At 40.4% G+C, this 24,294-nt stretch overlaps 1 protein-coding gene across 2 annotated transcripts in view; it reads right to left on the minus strand.

Moving 5' to 3' along the window:
• SENP6 (SUMO specific peptidase 6) overlaps positions 1-17,945 on the minus strand; it is an 83,722-nt gene extending 65,777 nt beyond the window's left edge. For both annotated transcript variants that reach the window (XM_075414488.1, XM_075414487.1), the window contains exon 1: positions 17,720-17,945. In XM_075414488.1, the coding sequence (XP_075270603.1) occupies positions 17,720-17,771 (52 nt within the window). In that variant the 5' untranslated portion in view covers positions 17,772-17,945. The remainder of the gene's footprint in view (positions 1-17,719) is intronic.
• Positions 17,946-24,294: the final 6,349 nt, after the last annotated feature.

Here is a 24,294-nt window from a genome sequence, read left to right on the forward strand (position 1 = left end):
GAACATTTTCTGGAACATACAGTACTTCAATCAACACGATCGACTCTGCACCAGTCCTGCCCTTTAGTCTCAATTTGTCACAATGTCCCTCTAATTATTTTCCTTCTAGCTAATTTCAATTAACTCTGTTAGTTTCCAGTCCTCTCATTTCACCTAAAATATTTTTCTAGGTGTCTTCACACAAATGAAGTAAACACTTTTCTTTGCATGGGGTTCCTTTTGGTTCTTTTTCTGTTTAAATCAGACTATTTGTACATTATTTTCTACATCAGTTCCTACCTTAGTTTTACCAACTTCAGTAGAGGACAATTTTTTTTTTTTTTTTTAGTTTTATCCACTGAGCATAAATTACATCAAGCCATGTGCTGCTCCACACATAACAGCCTCCTCCCACATTAGGTGCCACGAGACCAGTTCAATCTTTGTTTTGAGAAAATCCATCCCCACTGCACAGAACTCCCTCTCTAAAGAAGGAATTTGAGGATGTTAACTCTTCTTCCCTGCACATTTTTTCTGACATTGCACCTGTCCAGTTCTGTGGCCCTGCACCTGCTACAGATGATGCTAAGATTTCTATCACATGCATCAATGCTACCAACTCTTCTCTATAAGTCTTCAGACATCTTATGAAGTTTACCTTCTCTGCTCTCAAGGGACACTTGTCACAGATTCTGCCTACCGTCACAAACTCAGCAACCCATTTCTGCAATAATCCAGTCCATCGCTACAGAGCAGCTCAGTTGTCTGTGGCAGAATAGTCTTAGTATCCCAGCTCTGCTCACTCGGCTCAGGATCAATTCCCACTCTCTCTAGCATTCTCAGTCCTACCAAAAATACAAATCTAGAAGTATACCATCACATTAGTCAGACCGTTCTCCTGAGTTAGTGAATCTGAATGGTCACTTGGGATCTGATTCTATAGAGGATTTTTCTTTTTTTTAAAATAGGGATAACAAGTCATCTGTCACACAAGCTACGTTTCTAACTATATTGTAGTAAGACTTACATTTGGAACTTCTATGCTGCAATTCTTACTATGTATACCACCAAGACCATTTTAATCAGCAAGACACAGTCATACTCAGAAGGCGAAAATATTCAAATATGCAGACATGGCCCTAAGATATTGAGCCAACAGCAGTCAATTGCTATGCCTCTGCCCAAGAAAGGCAGCATACGGGAGCAGATCTCACTAGCAATGACAAATCATTTTTCCTCCCACTGTACGCTCTGTTTGACGCTGTTATACCAAGGGAGATTAGCAATTCTGAGCCCCAGAAACTAGATGGAATTTAAATGGACATCTTAAAGAGGTGTATCTAACATGTATCACTGCTTTTTAAAATAACTGTCATCAGTTACATGTCGTTATTTAAAAAGCCAATTAAAAAAATTTGCTGAAACTATAACCCGTATTTTAGTTTTTTATAAAAACTCTTATGGCATTATTAACAATAACCTGAAGCCATCCTTTTAAAAACCCCCATACTGTCTTTTTATGTCAAACCCAATTAATAAATTTTGGATTACAAAATAAAGTATGCCTGTAGGAAGAATGGCAGAAAGCAGATTAACACCTTTAAGCTGCTGTGTGTGGACAATGTTTTGTAAACTCCGAGTTTCTATCATTCAACTGTGTTGTTAAGCAATTCCTAAATGGGAAGGAAAAGTTAACAGTGAATCTCCATGAAACATGAGCAAAGTTGTGCATTTGAAAAAAAATCCTTTAAAATTCCATCTGTCTAAAACACTAAAGTGAGGAGTGACATATACAGTATTTAGTAAAGTCCTACTGTCCAACAGATTATATCACCTTAGAAGATTTTTTTTGCGCATTTTGTACCCTGTGCTCTAAAGCCAATCATTCTGTACAAATCTATGTTACAGCTGACCAGTAAAACACACCTATTTCTTTTTATTGTTTTGGATATGATACTGTATTGGGTTTGCGTGGCAAGGTTTTGGTGGCGGGGGCGGCGGCCTGCAGGGCTGGCTTCTGTAAGAAGATGCCAGAAGCTATCCCCATGTCAGATGGAGCCAGTTCCAGCTGGCTCCAAGACGGACCTGCTGCTGGGCAAAACCTAGCCCATCAGCAACAGTGGTAGAGTCTCTGTAATAACATATTTAAGAAGGGGAAAAACTGCTGTGAAACAGCAGCCAGCAGAGAGGAGTGAGACTATGTGAAAGGAACAACTCTGCAGACACCAACGTCAGTCATGAAGCAGGGGGAGGAGGTGCTCCAGGCACTGCAGCAGATTCTCCTGTAGTCTGTGGAGAAAACCGTGGTGAGGCAGGCTGTGCCCCTGCAGCCCATGGAGGTCTACAGTGGAGCAGATCTCCACCTGCAGCCCACGGACCACCCCATGTCACAGCAGGTGGTTACCTGAAGGAGGCTGTGACCTCGTGGGAAGCCCACGCTGGAGCAGGCTCCTGGCAGGACCTGTGGACCCGTGAGAGGAGCCCACACCAGAGCAGGTTTGCTGACAGGGCTTTTGACCCCGTGGGGGACACACACTGGAGCAGTCTGTTCCTCAAGGACTGCATCCCGTGGGAAGGACCCAGGCTGGGGCAGTGGAAGGCAGTGAGGAGGAAGGAGCAGTAAAGTCAATGTGACCACAGCCCCCATTCCCCGTCTGCCTGCGCTACTCGGGGGGAGGAGGAAGAGAAGTCGTGAGTGAAGTTGAGCCCAGGAAGAAGGGAGGAGTGGGGGCAAGGTGTTTTTAGATTTGTTCTTATTTCTCATTATCTTGCTCTGATTTGATTAGTAATACATTAAATTACTTTCCCCAAGTTGAGTCTGTTTTGCCCATGATGGTAATTGCTGAGTGGTCTCCCTGTCCTTAACTCACAAGCCTTTCGTCATATTTCCTCTCCTGTTCTCCAGCTGAAGAGGAGAAGTGATAGAGCAGCTTGGTGGGCACCTAGTATCCAGCCACAGTCAGTTCAGGACAGATCCCAGATGCATTCAGTGGCCACACAAAGACCAACTTTTCTAGGAAAACAACTTCTTCAGATGTACCATTGGAATGCCAGAAGAACTCCCCACCACCCCCAGAATACAGCAGTAGACACTTTAAGGTTTCTATCACAACACACAGAAGCTTTTACAAGCCTTTCGTCCGCTCAGATCACATCTCTTTCTGTGTTTCCAAGAACCACCCTAAATATGAAACCTAAATTAAACAAAGGTTTGGTTGAGGACCAAGGAGTTATTCCAGAAGGACCTGAAGTTTACATTCTTTTTCCCCAGTTACACCAGGCTGAAAAAAAAGAAATAACACAGGCCTCATCTTACAAATGCTTAGACCTTCACAACTGCAACCAGGTTATCAGATACTGCAGTATTCACACAAAAAATACAAATTAATTTGAATGTGCTTAGAATCATTGCCTTCAACCAGACTCATATTTAAGTAAATTAAAAAGAATGCTGATCAGCTTTCTAATCTGTTGTTCATTTAGAGTCATCACATATATTGTTAAGAGGATACAAGTACTCATAAAAATCTGACACAGAAGTATCTTTTAATTGTTTTACTTCCCCCATTGCTTCATTATTCTTTCAGACAAGCTTCTTCAGGCTTCTATGCAAAATGGCTTTTTATCTTCCAGCTTTGATACCATCAGCTCTAGTAAATCAACTGTGTAATCACAGTGAGGTTGCGTTTTCACATTCTGAAGCAGCACTGCACAAGCAGGCTTATGCACCCCTCATACTTCCTAAAAGCTGGGGCTTCTTGCTCCTGTCCTGCACCCTGCATACGTCCGCACAGCTGTTTCTTCACTAAAAGCAAACCTGGGGAAGGAAACTAATTCACACAAAAATACATTGAGTGGTAGGGGAGGAGGAAAGTTATTTTTCAACCCTGTCAGTTCTCTGCTCTGTCACAGCACAGCTATGACAGCGCAGCAGAGGTAAGGGGCATCCAGGAACTGAAACTGGTTTAGGCAAAGAAATCTGCACAGAACCATAGCCTAACCTACATTTATAGGTACAGATTGAGAGATCTATTGCTTAAAAGATGCTTTAACGTTCCTCTCACTAAATCAGCTGCAGATGCAAAAAAAGGATCAAAATCAATTCCAGTAATAAGCAGTAATTATAAATTGATAGTGAGATATTACATGAAGCACAGAGTTCAGTAGCAAAGTTCTATGATACCAGCATAACAGATACAAAATATGGACATTCTCTCACACATGCAGACAATGTGATTTCTCAGATGGCTAATAAAAACCTCCACCCTTTCAAGAATGTGGTAACAACAGAAAACCAATGATAAAAACAGAGCATCCCCTCCTGGACAAAAAGATAGCGAACAATAAGCATTTAAAAGAGATCTGCAGTTCAATGATGGAAAGTAATCTGCATATTCCGATATGCAACTTTTTTTTTTCCTTCCTGACTTTCACACACATTGGGTTGATTACAGTGCAGACTATCATGTAGAATGACTGGACTCAAGAACACAGAACTGCGTAAGTTTGAACATTTGCTGAACTGTGTTTAAGAATTTCTAAGTATTAACAAGAAGTAACAGAGGAGGATAAAAGGAGGACAGAGCTTTGGAGTATGTTAAATATTTTCTTTGCGGTGTCTTTGAAGGTTTTTCTGGTAAGACAGTGGTAGTAACCATACAATGGACAACTAGCGTTTCATTACCTTTTCTACTGATTCTCCCAACAGAGAAGTACAGGTATCACCCAAGGATGCTGCCCTTATGATAGCATCAGAAAACAATGCAGAGGTACTTCAAGAGGGCTTCTTTCTTTACACCAGCAGCAAAAGGAATGCTAAGGAAAACATGGACCCGCTGTTCAATGAGACAGGAACCTAGTGACAAAGGACAGGGGAAAGGCTGAAGAACTTGATCCTTGGGTTTTTTGCCCTTCCAGATTTCACTGGCAAGTTCTGCTCTCTGACCTTACAGTTCCCCAACCCTAGCAGCAGAATCTTTTGGAATACAGTACCACCCACTGTCGAGGAAGATAATCAGTTGTACATGTAGAAGTCCATAGGATCAGACAAGATGCATCTGATGATGTTGAGAGAGCTTGCCAGTGTCACTGTTAGGCCACTCTACATTACCTTTGAAAGGTCATTGCATGAGACAGGTTCCCAACGACTGGAAAAACATTGTACATGTCTGCAGGATGGGCAACAAGGACGATCTGAGGAACTAAGGGCTAGTCTATTTCACCTCAAAACCTGATAAGGTTATGGATCAAGTCTTTCGGGAATCCATTCCCAGCTACATGACAACAGCCAGCATGGATTTACCAAGGGCAAATTGCGCCCGATCAACCCAACTGCATTCTACAGTGAGATGCCTGGCTGTGTAGGTAAGGGGAGAGCAACGGTTGTTGCAAGGTCTTTGACACGGTCTCCCACAGGGTCCTTATAGCCAGACTAGAGACACACAGACTGAGTAAATGAATGAGAAGGCGAGGAGAAAACCAGCGCTGGACCACCAGGGTCAAAGGGTGATGACTACCAGTACAAATCCAGCTGCTGACATCCCTCAGTGACCAGTACTGGAGCCAAGACTGTTTAATGTCTTTAATAATCTGGATGATAGGACCAAGTGCACTCAGCAAGTCTGCAGATAATACCAAATTGGGGGAAGCAGGTGATACGCTGGAATCCAGGGCTGCTATTTAGAGGAACCTGACAGGCTGGAGAAACGGGCTGACAAGAACCTTATCAAGTTCATCAAAAGCAAAGTCCTACATCTGGGACCAAATAAGCCCATGCAGCAGTGCAGGCAGGGGGACAACTGGCTATGAAGCAGCTCTTCAAGAGGATCTGGGGGTCCCAGCGGACAGCAAATTCAGCATGGGTCAGCAGTGCACCCCCACTGCAAGCAAGGCCAACCACGTGACATACTAGACTAGCAAAAGTTCAGCCAGTCATCAACAGAAGTGACTCTTCTGCTCCATACTGCACCTCCATATGAAGCTGTAACCAGAGTACTATACTCAGTTTTGGGCTCTCCAGTACAACAAAGACATTGACACACTAGAGCAAGTTCAGTGAAAGGCTGTCACCATAGCCAGGGGGATCGAACACATGACGTCTAAGCAGAAGCTAAAAAAGATGGGTTTATTCAGCCTTCAGAAGCGGGGAAGGGAGACCTTTTTGCTGTCTTTAACTACCTGATGGGAAGGCAGAGAGCAGAAAAAGCAAAACTCTCCACAAAGATGCACAGCAAAAGGGCAAGAAGCACTGGACATAAGCTGGAACAAAGAAAATTCTAACTCACTGAAAGAATTCATTTTTTACCATGAGGAGGCTCAAGAGTGGACCAGGTTGACCTGAGAGGTCATGGAGACTCAACAAAGTCCTAAGCAACTTGCTCTAACTGGGCTTGCTTTGGACAGGAGGTTCCAATCCACGTGATTCCAACCAGCAGTCAAGCAAAACCAGCGACTACTCATACGTACAAAGCATCACCTAAGGCAACTGCACCACCATCACAAACACATCCAAAATTAAGTACCTCAGTCATTTTCCTTCTTTTTTCTGAATAAGTCTGTCACCCACTCAAACTTTCCACACAAGTAAAATAATTTAACTAACATCAAAGGCACAATCCAACAATAAAGGAAAAAAGAAGAAATAAACAAAAAAGTATTTTTTCTTCATTAACATTATGAGTATATATAATTCTCTACTTATATGACCTTTATTGCTAGACTGGAGATACACTAAAAATTCAGAAAGGAAGGAGAAGAAAGTTTCAGTGTTTTTATAAGAAAGATAAATATAGGAGAGAGATCTTCCTATATTATAGGAAAAATTGGAGGATAAAAGGTTAGGACAGGCTAGGGACAATTTCTGAACTGCCAATTTACTCTCAAAATGTGAAAAAGTATATAAAGCTAACAAGCCATTTGAAGGAAAATGACACTTGAGTAAGAATTCCAGAATACGATTTCTGTGGCAAATCAGTATATGATGTTAATCACAGATGATCTCATAAAACTCTTCCAGTGTTCAGAATCTAAGATAAGCAAAACACAGCAGGAAACCTTACAGCATATTACACATCTGATTTGCACAATTCTGATTTTAGACTTGGTTATGCACCATGAGATCCACCTTTATTAAAAAAAGCTAAGCTTATGCAACTGAGAATGTAGCAGCACTAAATAAACAGCAATCTACTTTTAGAAAGCGCTGAAAGACACTTACATACAGAATAAGATTAATAACCTAGCCTAACTACCTGGAAATTAGGCAACCAACTCTTTGATAAGGTTTCCAGGTTTGCTGCAGTATTTGGAATGTGAGGTTGAAATAAAGGACTGTAACTACATACCAAAAGGAAGAAGAAAAAAAAAATCAACAATTCATATGATTTAATACTTCTGGATTTATCCTGAAAACTTTCAAAGACTGTATCAGGTAGATATTATCCACTCTATAAAAACATACAGAAATTAAAATCCAGAAAGGTTCCACAACTTCTACAAGAAAACAACTTGCAAATGTAGGACAGAAGAAGAGACTCTAAAATGTAATTAAAGCAGAAAAAAAAGCAAGAAATTTCTTTGAAGTTGTCAGTTGTTCAAAATTCACCTGAAACAGACAGCAATGAAGAAAACCTCAATGATTTGGTCACATGAAAACAGCACATCTCAGAAAAATACGAGTAGGGAAAGGACAAAAGGAGGATGAAAGAGTTAGTTAAACTCCAAGCTGCAACAAAAAGTTGCAGCTGCTTTTCTGTTAAGGCCCAAGACATGTTTTTTTCCCTATTCCTAGTGACACTGGCAAGCTTTCATAGCCCTTTGAAAGGGCAGTCAGCTGGATTTGATAGCTGATATGGCTGAATACAGACTAGCTCCACCAACACTTCCCCACCACTGGCCCCCAGTATTAGTTTTCTGCCAATGTAGCTCCTTAAGCCAACTTGCCATGAAGCCAGTGTTGACTCAAGCAAACCTGTGAGCGCTCTGTCTCTGGGAGGGGCAGCAGGACTGTCACCCTGAGCAGCACGGAGCAGTTAGGGAGGCCTGGCTGCATTGTGAATTGACAGCACAATTACTTGCACGGCCATACAGTATGGCCCACACATGGGGACGGCTAAGAGTTAGAAAATGACCCTGCAAATACACATACAGTTAAAAATCAAGTAAAGTGTGTCTGTTTATAAAAAATAAAATCAGAGAAATGCAACACAAATATAGGCAACAGCCTCCTGCTCACACTAGGTACGCTATATACTTCAACTCCCTTTGCAATTACAGATCATGCCGTGAGGTATGATGTAATGCAACCATATTGCTGCATTAAAAACACAGAAATCTTTGTAATGGAAGTATCAAACTTCACTGGACCTAACAATAATGAGTTTAAGGAACACTAACAAGCGCTAACTAAACCACAGTATGCTAAAATTCACTAACCAGGCTTTATTTTTAAAAAGCTAAAAAATAAGTTTAACATCCCTGGAGAAACACTTTTTGCAGTAATTACTTGTAAAGGCAGTGAAGATGAGGAAGTGCTATTGGTCAACTAATTTCTAATATCACAAAACAATACATGCCAGCTTGCTAACTGCAACCAGTTACAAATCTACTTTTCAAGATATATCGCTCAAAAGACAGCAGAAACAAAACACCCAACTTCTTAAGAAACCATCCTGCAACCGGAGATCAGTTTCAGCCACCTTCATCCAAACATGAAACTCACACTTACCTTGATCTGTCAGCTCTTTCTATCACAGGGCACAAAGCACATCTTTCTTCCAAGTACAGAGTGGTGCCTTTTCCATCTAACAAAGGCTTTGGCAGATGACAAAGAACTTCTTTACTACATTAATGACTGATTTTTTTTTTTGTGGTATTCATCAGGTAAAGATCCAGCTACAAGACATTTTCCTTGTCACAGAACTAGTAATCTCAGTCAAAGGTTTACTGACCCACCGTGCTAAGTATATACAATCATAATAACCTGGACCAGAGCAGTCCAGAAGTTCCCTTTTGAAAGTTTATTTCCAATTGTAAAGGATCCCTAAATTGCCTCTTGAGCAGTAAGCCTTGGTAGAAATAAAGTTACAACAGACCCCAGTAAGTTTTTCTAAAAGAAGTGAGCCTCAGAAATTACAAAGCCAATTGTAAATACGAAACCCAACATCTACTGCATAGTTCAAATTCTCATCTAATAGGCTCTTGAATAATCTTTCTGTTATTAAATTCTGTCATCAGCAGGATTTTCGTATTTTTCTAAATGAGCCATAAGAATTGGACACGCCAAATAAACACAACATTATGTCCTATGACATTAATAAAAATACATCAAGTAGAATGAATTTTAGTACAAGTGAAACTGTATGGCCCTAGATAAAAACATTCTCACGAAAATAATAAATATTTTTACAGCTGTTTCTCACAGACATAAATGTCTAAGATTACATAACATTAATCATGTCATATAGCATTACCTTTTACCACAACAGCAAAATATTATTGGTATTTATCATTCCTAAAACATCATTGTGGCAAGTCTTGTAAAAAAAACAAAACAGGGAGACTTTGCTCCAGCTACAGCTTATAAAGTCTGAAAACTAATAAACAAAAAACCAGGAAGGCTTCGCATAGACTTTCTGAATCATCACTGTTCTTTATTTATAATCATTCAAGATTCAGTCAGAGAAAAGTATCCCAAATTCACTGTCTTTCACTCCAAATTATTCATAGGAATTTCTGGGACACACATCAGAAATGTTTCCTTGCCCGATTGCCCATTAACAGAAACTTCTCAAAGGCCTGCTGACCAACCTAGGAAGAATAACCACAGCCTGTTAATTTTCTCCCTCCAGTCTCTAGCCTTCACCATAAACTTGTTCTGCACAGAAGTTAATCTGTTATTTAAAATAACTGAATTTCCCGGAGCAGAATAAAGTTGCTACACAAAAGTATTTATTCTACAGTTTAAGTTATGTATTACACCTTAACCTGACTTCACAGCTTACCAGAGAGAGACGAAAGGGGGAAGGTCCTACTCCTCTCACCTGCAGCCTGTCTGCTCTCCCCAATCCAAGCCATCGTCCTGCCTCTCCCGCTTACTCTTCAGTAAGCAAATTCACCAGAGGTTTGGCAAATCACCAATCTGGCAAGATGGTACCCAGCAAATTCAATCTCTTTGGCAATAAACCACTAAGTCTCAGGGGTGGTGGACAGTATGAGACACACACAAGGCTGGCATTTGGAGGGGGGGAGGGCAAAGGGGGAAGGAGAAGCAGACCTCTACCTCTCCCCCACCTGCAGCAGTGAGCCCTAAGAGCAGCACAGCTGTAACACAACTCTCTCTAAATCAGTTAATAATGTTCTGTTAGTCCCTGTGCCCAAACCAGTGAATAATTTTAAACCTTGCAAAGAGAACCAATAAATAGTTGGCATGCAGCTCTACATCCAAAATGGAGTCGCTGCATGACAAGACAAAAGCAGCAACATCACAGTTCACTGCTTTCAGCAATCCATACATCCAATTTATTATTACCCTATACAAGACAATAGCATTGCACCTTAATCATTTTACTGCTCTTTGAACAGTTTATTCTGAAAGAATTATTTTCAAATTTGATATCCATGCTGCAAATTGCTAGTGTACATTAAGTACATCAGTACTCCTGCATTTACTACTATCTTTTTAATAATCAACTATCCTTGTATATTAGAACTTACATGTTAGAACGCAATTCCTTCCAGGGATTATTTAGAAAAAAGTTCTTAAAACAACAGCATTGGCAAAATGCTATTTATTTAATTCACAGCAGACATTACACCATAAATAAAAACAAAACAAAACAACTTCTCAAGAGTTATTTGCTCTCAAACACTCCTGTTAGCTACAGTACCCAAATAGCCATAAGTTGTTCCGTATTCTGATTTATACTAGACTGTAATTCAGAAACTGAATTCCATTTGGCATAATCCCCAGTTCTGTGCAGGGAGACTACATCGTACAAGAAAATGAAGTAAATTTTCAGTATTTTTATGACATTCTATTGAAACTACTCAAAAGACATCTCACAAATGTGTCTATGTACTAATGAACCACTCAGATCTACTTATAACGTGTTAACAGTTCTCAAAAAAAGCTTCCAACCTGAATTAGACAGTGATTTAATGACTAAATACACACTATTTAATTTTAACCCATTATTTAAGAACTGGCTATCTTTTCCACATTACCTCAAGGAAAGGAAATTTCATGGTCTCCTCAGCAGAATGAAAAATATTTTTTTATCTTATATTTGCAAAGGATCAGGGAAATAAAGACTGCCAGGTAATTCTTTTTGCCTCCTGATATCCATCAAAACAGGCTGCTGAGCACCCATTATGGAAGTGCCATTTACTCCTGTGAACACAACAATCATAAGCAAATAACTTGACCAACACAAGACACCAACTTCAACTTCACCACAGCTTAAGATCAGCTTCGCTTGAAAATATTACACTTGCTAGGCTGTTGGTAACAGAAAGCTTAAGAACATGTGCTTTTAAAAATTAAATGCATAAGATAAAACCAGGCTTAATTCTATATGATGAACAAAAACAGTAATTTTTTACTGGTGCTTTAACTTTCTCAATTTCAAGCAAGAAGTCATCAAGTACAGAGCATCAGACAGATTTCAACCCATGTAAGAATGTCCCTACCTTAAAAAAACCTTTCAAATTGAAACCAACCAAGTGTTAAAACATGGGCCAAAAGAAAGGAACTTTCCCAATCTGCTCCCCCAACCCCAAGCAAAGTGCCTTTTAGGACAATCAGGTTAAGAAAATTACATTTGCCCTTTTTCCCCAAAAAAATAATTCATTCGCTGAATCTCTACAGTCTCTCCCACCACAACAGTTCCATTTTCAGGTATCTTATCTTCTCAGCCTCCTGCAGTATCTTAAGCTATCCTGTACACTCTTCCACCCCTTTCTGCAACACACAGAGAGATGGAGGCATACACTCTCCTGTGGAGCAAGTCCTCTTGCTGCTCTGACCCATCTGCTCAGCCAGTACATGTACTAACAACAGTTAGCAGCAAACCAAGCCATGCTGAGGCAACACTGAAACCTTCGCTTCAGGGACACCAGTTTCGCTTTCTCTGCTTTATGAAAGCGGGCAAGTTTCAGAAATTTCTAGCTATTTACCTGGGAGATCTGTATTCCTCTGCAAACAAAAGCATTTAATAGCTATTAGTTGGAAAGGAGAAGACCAGTTCACAAGAGACGACTCAAAAACCCCTCATATTCTTATAAAATAATACTTAAAAGTGACGAGATTGGTGATTAGTCTCACGTTATAGGACCTGCTACAACACAAAACACCTTGACAGCCCTGAGTTATCTCAGTTGACACAGCTGAAACTCTATAGAAAAGGTAAAGTCTGATACTGCACACAGTTTTCCAGAAACAACAGTAATAAAAGCCAAAGTTGTTCTTGAAACCATTACAATAAATAATCCATTAAGTTTTATCCTTGTACATAAAACAAGAAGCAAAAGACTAAAATATCCAAATGAGCTCATCATAAAAGTATCTTTGCAAGCAAGACATTTGCAAAATGCTGGTTTATGCTTGCTATCAAGCTACATATTGATGTTATTCTCATGTTATTACTATTACTTCTGTATTTATACTTACACTCTTCTTTATATAAGGATCTCTTTTATTAGAACATTCCCAGTTTAAGGGGTTTTTTGGCCATTAAAACCCAGTAGAATTTCTGTACTACTTCTGAGGAAAGAGTAGTGCTTTCCTACCATATCCAAGTGCCCAGAAACAAAGGATGACGCATCCCACACAAGATAGTTACTCTTACATCTGAAGATTCTATGTCTCACTTTGTGCAAAATTACTGTAACAGCAGCTACTTAGGAAAAGCTACCAAATAGTACATGCCCCCTTAACGAAAACCAGAAAATTGCACACAGATGCTTTCTAACTCCGAAAGACATGGAAAAGCCTGGGTTCCTAGAATCCTGTCTCAAATTTAGAAAGCAGATGATGTCTCAAAATTAGAAAGGTGATGATGTGGAAGAGGATTTGGGCACAGGACATTATTTTAGAATGTGCTACCAAGCATATTAAAACTTATGTTTATAGGGCATTAATAGATAAATGAAGTTTATTTTTAGTATCTTTCTACATGTTTTAAGAAGCAGCCTGTCTTTCTTAATATTTTATGCCACTTATCACCCTACTTAGATTGGCACATACAAAAAATAAGACCGTAAGAAGATAGTTTTGATTCGACTTTGCTGAGAAATAGTTCTCAACAACTGGGTTTCACTCCTAGAAAATACTCTGTCACTGCAGTCAATGGGAAGGTTTCTTAAGATTGCTGGAAAGGACAGCTGACCAAAGGTCTGAGAAGACGCATATGCAATGCTGGAAAGAAATTCTGAATGGGTCAGAGGACTGGGAGACATAAGCAAGCCATGAAAGAGTCACGAATTTCCCACTTTCAGACAGAAAACTACTCTCAAGAAAAGCAGAAGAAACTGACAAAACATGTCCAGATATTAACTGGACTTATGCAAACCAGAGAGGAATTCAACGGCATAAAGCAAGAGTTTTGGATTATGATGAAGACATGGAAGAAGGTGAACAATACCTGCAACATCCCTTCCCCTCATTTTCAAGCTAATATTTCATCTCCACTAGGCCATAAACAAAGCATCAGAGACTGCTTCAGAGACAATTACAAAAAATTAAAAATTAAATCTCACTGTTAAAGAGAAAAATAAAGAGAAGAGTCATAGCAGGTAGAACTCTGTCTGAATCTCCACTCTGCCCTCCTAACTTGTATTACTCTTGTCAGAGATTTCTCAATATGATTCAAACACAAGAAAGGAGGGGAAAAAAAGCAGGAAAGGCTGACGACCACTTCAAATGGCAACTCTACATCTATACATTAATACACAAATGCTGTGTGTTTCTGTACCACTCCAGAATCTCAGCTACCTTTTAAGAAAATACGCAAGTCTACAACTCCTGCTTTGGTGAAGACAAAACTTTACACATGAGCTGAATGAAAAACAGTCTCCTGGAGTCCTCTGGCAAACAACTGCGAAGTTTCTGCTGCCGCTGCTAATGGGTAGTCCACATAGCTTTCTCTATTGTTATTAGGAAACCTGTAGCCAAGAAAATGGAATGAAAATTGAGCAAATTCCTGTGATGACTGCACTAAAATCTCTCAGCAGCTCTGTAGGTAGGGACTGGGAACATTCCTTACAAAGGAGGCCCTCAAAAAAAAAACAACTTCAATATTGGTTCTCCGTATCGCTACTGTAACCACCAGGAGGCTGAAAAGAGAAAAAAGGAACAAATAAAATGTTTCTCCTTTCTTCTGGAAAACACATGCATTCAGGAATACTTTAAAGTTTGCCTGTCATCTATCGCGCAAACATCAGGAAACTTTACAGGTAGAAAAGAGATATTACAATTTCAACTCGGTGATATCCAAGGAGGCAGAATTCACAAGAGTTCCCACAATTTTTCTCCAGGGGTAATGATCAACAGTACTCTCTATTCCTACACACTGAACGTGCCCCTATTCTAAATCCAAACAGATATGCCTATCATTGCTTTGTATTTTAGGTGTGACTACCAACAGAAAAAACACAGGAATCCCTGCAGATGAAGATGTCTAAACTTGTAGGTCTCCAAATCAGGAAAGCATTCCCATGCAACAGGATTACTTTCTTACTGTGAATTTCTGCATATTCTGACCATAACTTTGAAACCTTACTGTAGAAAAGTAAATTCAGAAAACGAAGGAGAAGTTTTACTAATTCCACTTGCAAACTAGTTTAAGTAACAAAAATAAGGTGCCTTCATATTTCTTAATGCTAACAGCCCTGACATTTCAAGAAAAGTAAACACACAGGTCATGTATATCAATGTACATGATGTATAACAACTATTAGCACTGCTCCAGAACGATAACAAATGAAGCTTTAAACAAAAAGTCAAACATTATAGTTTTAGGGATCTTTTTCACATTTTCCATAAGAGTCTATATAAAACAGCATAAAAAATGATGACACATTAGACACGCAAAACCGGACAAAAAACATGTACTAGTATAAATCACTGTGTTCAAGAACAGCATTACCAGAAAGGCAACAGATACATCACTCGAGGAACACCCTTCCAGAACGACCATTTTGTTTTTATTGTAGAACAAAATAATAAAAATATTAAAAGGAAGCACTTTAGCAGCAGAATGACAGCCATATTTCTTCATAGTAACACCTGTTACGCTAAATGAGAGAAAAGCAGTATCTTACTGAATATGTGAAATCAAAACCAAAATTCTAAACAGCTATCATACCCAAAATGCAATTAATCTCATTTAACTGCATGTTTATCTTAAGTCTGACTGATAAGTCAACATAAGTATGACAGCACCATGAGTTTCTGTGTTCATATATATACCCACATACACACATATATAGGTACATATTTAAAGAGCACAGTTTCCATTAGACCGAGTTAAATTAGTGATAGACCTAACATCTATTTGGCACGTTATTAATTCGTTTTGTGCATTAATGGCAGGGATGGACAAAGGAGTCCTCCCCCTCCTCTCTACCAGCCTTTAATATAACACTTCCAAAAACATCAAGTAAACAATTTATGGTTGTTACTTACACAGACTTCAACAGAGTCCACAAAATATACACACTCAGACTAGTTATAGATATAACTCTCGACTCAGGTATTAATCATCATCTTGCAACAGAGGTTATGTACACTTTTATACCAATTTTTGCCCACATTGTACTTGTGGTACTCTCATGCTTGAGTAGCCTTTGGATAATGGTGGTTCTAACATCATTAGGTTGATCTAATGAGCTTCTGTATGTTTCTAGATTGCCAAAAAAAAACCCCCATATATATGTTCTCTGCCTTTACTTTTTCCTGTAAAGTCAACATCCCTAATAAGAACCTCTCAAATAACGTCTGAAAGCCTTCTTTTTCCTTTGCTTCAAATCAGTACGAAGTTCAACAGCTCTTACTAGATCTGCTATAGTACTATCACCCCATTTAGACTTAGGTCACCCTCAGAAATTTTTTGTCACCACCATTCACATTAGGTTTTCTTCATACATGTGTGCACACTCTTAGGGTGTTTATCACATCATCAGTCCTAAAATTAACATGTCTCCAAATAATGGGGAAACACAAAGCCAGCTGATAATTCTGCACCAGTTGTGGAATACTGCAGCTTCCAGTGGGGATGCTATCCAGTGTCCATGTTGGTCCTGTTGCTGGAAAGAGATCTCAGAAGTAAAAAATGTGAGGGTGTTGCACAGGGAACCTGCCTTTTCTTAGCCACTTGTCCAGCTAGCAAGTAGCCAAGGTTCACACAGAAGACAGTGACTAGTCATCACCCTGACACTTTCAATTGTCTGCGTAAACCTCACTACAGCCTGTGGAGAGTTCAGGAAAAAATGGAGTGTCTGCATTTCACCACCAAACACTTTAAAGGTAGAAAGGAGGTAACATGACAGCCATTATCAACCAGAAAGAGTTTCTGAACATCAGAATTTCAGATTAATTATTCAAAACAACAAACAGTATTTTGTTCACACGGTACTTCTATTCCAGAACGTCTAGTAATAAAAAACAAAACCCAACATCCCACAGAAAATCTGCAAAAGGTATGTTCTATAAAACACAGGTACTACAAAATCTCCAGTGCTAAACTTATCCCTGACTTGAAAAACTCTACTTACGATGAGTAATTTATTTCATTAACACCTATTTTTCTTTGTTATCATCGTGGTAATTTAACAGAATTTAGCAGACTATTGGCCTATGTCATCAGGATATGTGCTTATAGCAATTTCACAAGACTACAATAGCGGATTTTTTTTTTTAAATCGGTGAAACTGTAAAGGCTCAATAGTTAAAGGTACTCGAATTTCAGGAGACTTTTTGCATTATACAGTTAAGAGCTTCACAGTGACAAAAAAAACCATCAAACTCATACATCAAAAAAAAATTACTCAAGGCTTTGCACACGCTAGAGGTTTCTTTCAGTTGCAGCTCATAGATTCATCACTACCTTCGCATCACAAATGTAAGAACGATCCCCCCTCCCAAAATCAACCTCAGCCTCAAACCTTTAAAGTAGCACTGCAGCAGCAGACGAGACTCATTCTGTGGCGGGGGGAACGGCTAGGCCGGGGCCTGGGAGCAGACTACTGGCAGGGAAATGCAGCGGGGAGGCAGCAACCCCGGCTTCCCCTCCTTACCCAGCGCTACCCTGGCCCGGCCGCCCGCCAGCCCACCGCCCCTCCGAGAGGGGATTCCTCCCGCCGCAAAACCGGCCCTGCCGCACCAAGCCCGGGCTGCTCTCAGCGCTCTACCCCTACAAAGAAAACGCTGCACTTCCAAAGCCTCAGAAAATTAAAAGAAAGGAAGAAAGAAAAAGAAATAGAAATCAAATCGCCCTCGCTAACCCCTCCCTCAAAAGCAGGTCTCTTTTCACCAAACCAAACCACCCCTTACGGCACGCACCCTTCCCCCACCACGAAGCCACCTCTCATTGTCGTCGTCCCCCAAAGGGGACCCATTCCCCCCCCCCCGATGCACACACACGCCCGCCTCCCCTATTCCCCAGTCTGTACCGTGCCCCTTACTGGTCGCCAGCAGCGAAACGCAACCGCGGGCCGCGCTCCCCCCCCTCAGCCATGCACGCACCTTCCAGAAACAAGCTGTCTCTGCAGCCGCCGCCGCCGCCGCCACCGGCCATCTTCCCGCTGCCGAGCCCCACTCCCTCACTCCATCGCCCAGAGAGGCGGCGGGGCCTGGCCCTTCCCCCGGCCTGCGCGCTCCGCCGCCCACCCCCACTGCGGAAGGCTGGCTGACCCGCAGCGGCGGCGGCGCCGCCGAGGCCCGGCCCTCTCCCGCTCCCCAGTCCGCGCGCACGGCGGCCCGGGCCGCGCTGCCTTCCGGCCCCCGCGCAGGAGGAAGCGCCGGCAGCGCGCCCGCTCCTCCCTCACCGTGCCCGCCGCCGACGGCCCCCCGAGCGGCTGCCAGCCGGGCCCGGCCCTGCGGCCGCCGATGGCGCCCGGCGGGGCCGACGGGCCTGGCCGGGACTCCGCCGGCGGCGCACCCGAGCACGCGGGGAGGACGAGGAAGCGGTGCGCGCCGCGCTGCCGCCCCTCTCCTCCATCAACGGCGCGGCCTCACCGGCGCTTCGCGGCCGAGACCCCCGGCTCGCCCGCCCCGCCACCCGCAGCGGGGGCCGCCGGCTGCCCCGGCCCCTAGACGAGAAAATGGCCGCAGCAGGGCTGCGCCCGGTAGCGCTTCGGGTTTTCCCGCTCCCTCCTCGACCAGGAGGCGAGGAGGTGGACCGGGCTGCCTGCAATGAATGAACGTCCCGGAGTGCGGGGGTCCGTGGCGCGGGGCTGGGCCCCGCTCACCCTACCGGGAAAGGCCACAAAGGTCTGGGAATTGTTACCGGCCCTGAAATCCTCGAAGGCCCCGTCCAGGCGCGTTTAAACCCAAAACTTGGCTTCTGCAAAACATACCCGTTGCCAAGCCAGCTACGCAGAATTTGCAAGTCACGGCCTCCGGTCTATTTGACTGTTCAAATTAAAAAGTCCTTTTTTAGCATGTAAAGTTTTACAAAACCATACATACTTTAAAATCTGGAAGGTAAATTATGACAGTCTCGAGTTAGGGAACACTAGGTACTCCTTTCCTGGACAGGTTCCTTCATCTGGAATTGCTACCGACCCTACTTCTCCTGCAGAATCGCAGAATTTTTATGTCTGATGTACCTAATTTCTAAAATGACTAATCCCTGCAAAGTGAGCCTCCAAAAATGCTTGAAACTAAGAGTAGGCTAAAGGCCTCAGCTAGCCAAGTTCAAGTACCTAATGCGTATGAAAATTAAAAACTAGAGGAAAATTCTGTGTTTTCCTTTAAGTCTTCTATATTTGTTATTTTTGTTGCCAGATTTTCTGTATTTACACCAACCATATTCATAAGCCAGTGTGTTTAAAAATACTGTGAGAATGCTGAGTTCTTACACAAGCAAGAGGTAAAAAGAAGCGGAGAAGAGCACAGAGCTGGCCTGGAAGAAGACACAAGAGACGTCAGACTGCTCCCTGAAAGCTATGTCACACCACCAGAGCTGACGAGCAATCAGAAAGAATTCCAAAAACTGGAACAATGCTAGTAAAACTACGTATCTCAATCTCCCAAATCTCCTTAGAAAAAAGACTCTTTCTGAAAGAGGGATCACAAAATATTCTTGTTTCATTAGTAATAAAATTAACAGGACACAATTAGGAAAAATCGGTGCAAGCTAATTATACAGAAAACAGAAGACCATATGCTTAGTAGAAACATAATATTAAAAAACAAATAAAACCAGAAAAAAAGGAAATGTAGAATCTTAATTTTCAAAAAATACCCTATTGTATCTCAGAAGGGCGTTGTCTGGATAGAGGGCTTACTGCAGAAGTTACAGCATCAATCCACAAAAACGAGTTCCTATTGACACCCAAGACCAGACTGGTTCAGGTCTACCTATTTCTTCACAATTTTTTAAAAATTAAGAATTATGAGTTAGGATTATGAGTTATTTGAATAAATGTTTGATACACAGTAATGTGCTTTTGTTGATCAAGTCAAGGCATCAAATATAGCTTCACAAGCTTATTTTTAGTGAACTGAGGCACAGTATAGATTAAAATACCTTTTAGAGTAGAAGTGCAAGGGAAGAAGTTATCAATATTCATCTAGACGCATGGCTGATTGTAGACTTTTTGATTGATAATTACATCTCAGTGCAGTGTTCTTCTTTTCCTTTATTTTAAAGCTCTTGAAGGATGCAGAATAGTATGTAGTCAAATCTGTTGTTCATTTGTTTTTCATTAAGCTTTTATTAGTAGTCTATGCTCAGCCTTAGAGTGTTTTTTTTATTTGAGAAGTATTTGTGAGGGAATGCAATACTGATGGCTCTCAAGTCTTAGAAAAACCTTTTCAGCATCGTCTTAACTTCGCTTAGAAACAGACCATTTTCTTCATGTATAAGAAGTAACCGAGTGATCAGTGAGGAGAAAATTAGTATTTCTGTTTCTGCTGGGGGAAATCATACAGAATTTACTGAGCTTTCTTTCTCTTCTCAGCCAAAATGTTAATTGTGTTCACAGAGTAGGAGCCCAGGGATGAAATATATCAGATCACTGCTTCCCGGCCTTCAGCAGCCACGAGAAATTGACCCACCATGGGTAGCTGACAATCACAGGGCACAATCTGAGGTCCTGAATTCACAAACACTCCCATGTGCACAGCTCTGTTAGCACAGCACTGCGTAGAGTGAACACCTGATTACTTCATTTGGCAATGATGAAGAATTTTTGTTTCACCTTAGAAATCTAATTTTTCCTTCTCTTCCCACAATGAAAAAATTTTTATTAATGAATGTGGCTTTGATTATTCAGTACTGAAATTATGGAAAAAAACCACACCTTTTTTTCCTTGTATTTCTGATTCTTTCCAATTACTTCTTGTTTCCTCTATGTTTTCTATTTTTTGAAGGTTAGCCAACAGAACGGGGTTGACTACTCCATGGGAACACTGTTTTCTTACTTAAGGAATAAAATGGAATTGGGATTGCAGTTTTGCAGCTTCTGTAGTTGTAGTAGTGTACATTACTTAATTTTCTTTACTGCTACATAAATTGCATGTAGAAGTTTAAGGGATTTATAGGCACCTTGAATAATTTTTCATTATTTACAACCCAAGAGCCCATTCCACAGACTATAAATCAGTCCTTTTTAACAGTCCCACCTTTCAGAAAGTAATGGTTATGGGCTGAATTATTTTTCACTCTTTTCCACTGTTGTTCTTAGAACTGTTCTTTGAATTTATTAATGATGTACAATCTGTGTCCTGTGTTGAAAAAAAGTTTCGTTGCTGTCCTCATGACCTGATGCCTGTTTTTTCTCTGTGCATTTTTAAAGCAAAATCAACTTTATTTCCTGTGCTTGCTATGCCTTATTCTTGCTATTAAAGCTAGTGTTTTAATTTTTTTTTTTCACCTGATACTATTCCAGGATAGCTCACATACTGTAGTTGACTCTTCAGGAAGGTTCCCAAATGGAAGAGTACCATTCGTCTATGTGCTAGGACTTATAATGATAAATCAGGATGTGGAAAAGTTTTTTGTTACATTTTAGTATCTAGCTTGTCCAGTAGGTAGTAAATAACTATGGACTGTTTAAGATCATTGGGACTTTGTATAAAATATTTTCTTAATTCCTTCCTTGAAGGAGACCTGGTTTTTAAATCTGATCAGCCTACCTTAAAAAGCAATATTGTGCTGTTGGAGAATAACCTTAATAAACAAATACCTATCAGGTTTCCTGCTACTGTCATAGACATTTAGAAAACAAAAATCCCATTATTCATTGCTGTGGATGTTGCTTAAATATCTGCTGCATTAAAGAGAAACAGTTTTGCTTTAAATCTGCAAGTTCTTGTTGGACAGTGAGACCGAGCAACTGTGTTGAGCTAAAAAAATTATGACTCATTAAGCATCAAAGTGGGATTTATAGATATAAAAGCGTGACTGAGAGATGTGTCAGCATTGTTAGACACAACACAGCATTAGATATTTTTTTTTTAAATAAACATGTCTTTTTGCAGGGTCTGGGCTACGCCTGAAAGGCCATTTATTCTAGAAAAAGAAAATAACATAATTTGGTGCACAGCCCGGAACCATTACATCAGTGACCTCTCCTAAATAGAATAACTATGATCATGAGAAAAAGTAAAACTATAAAAGAGAATGATTTAAAATGTGTGCATAAAATCATACCAAAGAAGAAATGACCAATTATGAATCAAATATAAAATACTCCACCTGAAAACTTCAGGTTAATCGTCTATATTTTTGATTATTCCTTAGTAATGCACATTGGGTAATTATTTTATGACATATTTTGAGGAAAAGATTGATCTTTAACTAAAGAAAAGCAAAACTGTTGATAGCAGTTTGTAAGTGTTAAAAGGGGAGCACATCAAAGGCTCAAGAGAATACATCAGATCTGAGATACTTCGAATACACTTCCCAGTGTATATTCAAAATATCTGTATTGAAGATATTTCAATATATTTTGGTGCACTTTATCATATTTGGTGTAAGTTTCCTGAAGCAACTGTTTTTAACCTGAAATAAGCTTTTCCTTTTCTCTAGTATTTTTATGGTGATACTCTAATGGAAATATGTTTTTGCATATACACTGATGAAATACATCTATTGATTGCAATCCAAGCTTTCTGATTAGGCAACAGCGTAAATTTGTTATTGTCTTTCCGCATAACTCTTTCATCATTTTACTAAGAAGAGCAGAAGTTCTAGCTGATTTGAAGAAGGAAAAATATAAAATGTTTCATTTATCAGCATAAATAGTATGGCATAATCACAATAATCTTTGATCTACGAACAAAAAGAATATAAGCATGAAATATTAAAATGAAAGACAATGTAATCAGGAAAATAATAGAAATTTTTGCCACAATAAAAATAAAAGCAAAGCTCAGACTGTTACTTAAGGCATGTCAGTCATCCAAAAACATACAGCATACAAAATATACTACGCATATATGCACAGGGTGAGACCCTGCCTCTAATCTCTTGCTTTTCAAATCAATGGGAAATATGTCTAAGTCAACTCATGGCCAGCAGGCTGAGGGAGGTGATTGTGCCCCTCTGCTCTGCTCTGGTGAGACCCCACCTGGAGTCCTGCATCCAGCTCTGGAGCCCTCAGCACAAGAAGGACGTGGACCTGTTGAAGCGGGTCCAGAGGAGGCCACAAAAATGATCAGAGGGCTGGAGCACCTCTCCTGTGAGGAAAAGCTGAAAGAGTTGGGGTTGTTCAGCTTGGAGAAGAGAAGGCTGTGGGGAGACCTTATTGTGGCCTTCAAGTACCTGAAGGGGGCTTATAGGAAAGATGGGGACAGGCTTTTTAGCAGGGCCCATTGCGACAGGACAAGGGATAATGGTTTTCAATTAAGGAAGGGGAGATTTAGACGGGATATAAGCAATAAATTTTTTACAATGAGGGTGGTAAAACACTGGAACAGGCTTCCCAGAGAGGTGGTAGATGCCCCATCCCTGGAAGCATTCAAGGTCAGGCTGGACAGAGCACTGAGCAACCTGATCTAGTAGAAGATGTCCCAGCTTATTGCAGGGGGGGTGGACTAGATGGGCTTTAAAGGTCCCTTCCAACCCAAACCATTCTGTGATTCTATTATTTTATGAACTTCTAAAGTATTTTTAAAAACATTTAATAGATATTGAAACTTTTTTTGTTATACAGAAGTCACTCTCACAATCACACATGGAAAGAAGTGTTGTTAACTGCCAGCTAACAGAACTTGCAGATGGTCTTTCTTTACAATGGTCTCACACCCATCAGAAAAGGAAACCCTGTTTTGTAGCTGAAATCCTTGGAGATACTTCTTTGTCAATATTTAGTAGCCTCAAGACCTTTATGTTAGTAGAGATGTCTAATTTAAACAAATGCATATAATAAAATATCTAATTGAAATTGTTTCAGCAGGGTCACACGTCTTGGAGGAGGATCAACTTTCCCCTGCCTGTTTCATTAGATGCCTATTTGTTTAAAGCTTTCAGAATTAGGCTTCAGAGCCATTAAGGCAATCTTTTAGCAAAAGTTACTATGTATCTTACGTAGGAAACTTCTGTATATATCTGAATCACGTTTATAAAAATAAACTACACCAAGGGCACATAAATCAGAAAATATTAACCCATACACATACAAGCAAAAATACATACTAAAGCAAAGAAAAAGATCAGATTTGCATACAAGGGTTTGTATCATAATGAAAGCAAAGGCAAGAAAATCACTGCATCCTACCTATAGTCAGTGTGCATGACTTACTCCCCTGCTGCTCATGCTGCTGGCTAAGACACTGAGTTGTTTCTTACAAATTCGCCTTCTAATCAGAAGAATTTCTGAAACCTCCTTCTCAGTGTACAAAGGAGATTAGAGATCTGGACTATGATGATGGATGTGCCTTTGTCTGTGTACTTCAGTGGTTAAGTAGTGTACTCAATCTCATCTGTGAAGTGGAATCAGTAAAAGCATATGTAGGGATAACCATACTGCAAAGAATAGAATCCACACAATACAGGATCTGAAAGATTTAAAGGGATCATTTCATTTGTCCTTCTGCATAGACTTAAGTTGTAAAGACTTAAAATATCACTGGCATATGCCCTTAAACAT

Source organism: Opisthocomus hoazin, chromosome 2 (genome assembly GCF_030867145.1).
Source record: "Opisthocomus hoazin isolate bOpiHoa1 chromosome 2, bOpiHoa1.hap1, whole genome shotgun sequence".
In the NCBI taxonomy this organism is placed as follows: domain Eukaryota; kingdom Metazoa; phylum Chordata; class Aves; order Opisthocomiformes; family Opisthocomidae; genus Opisthocomus; species Opisthocomus hoazin.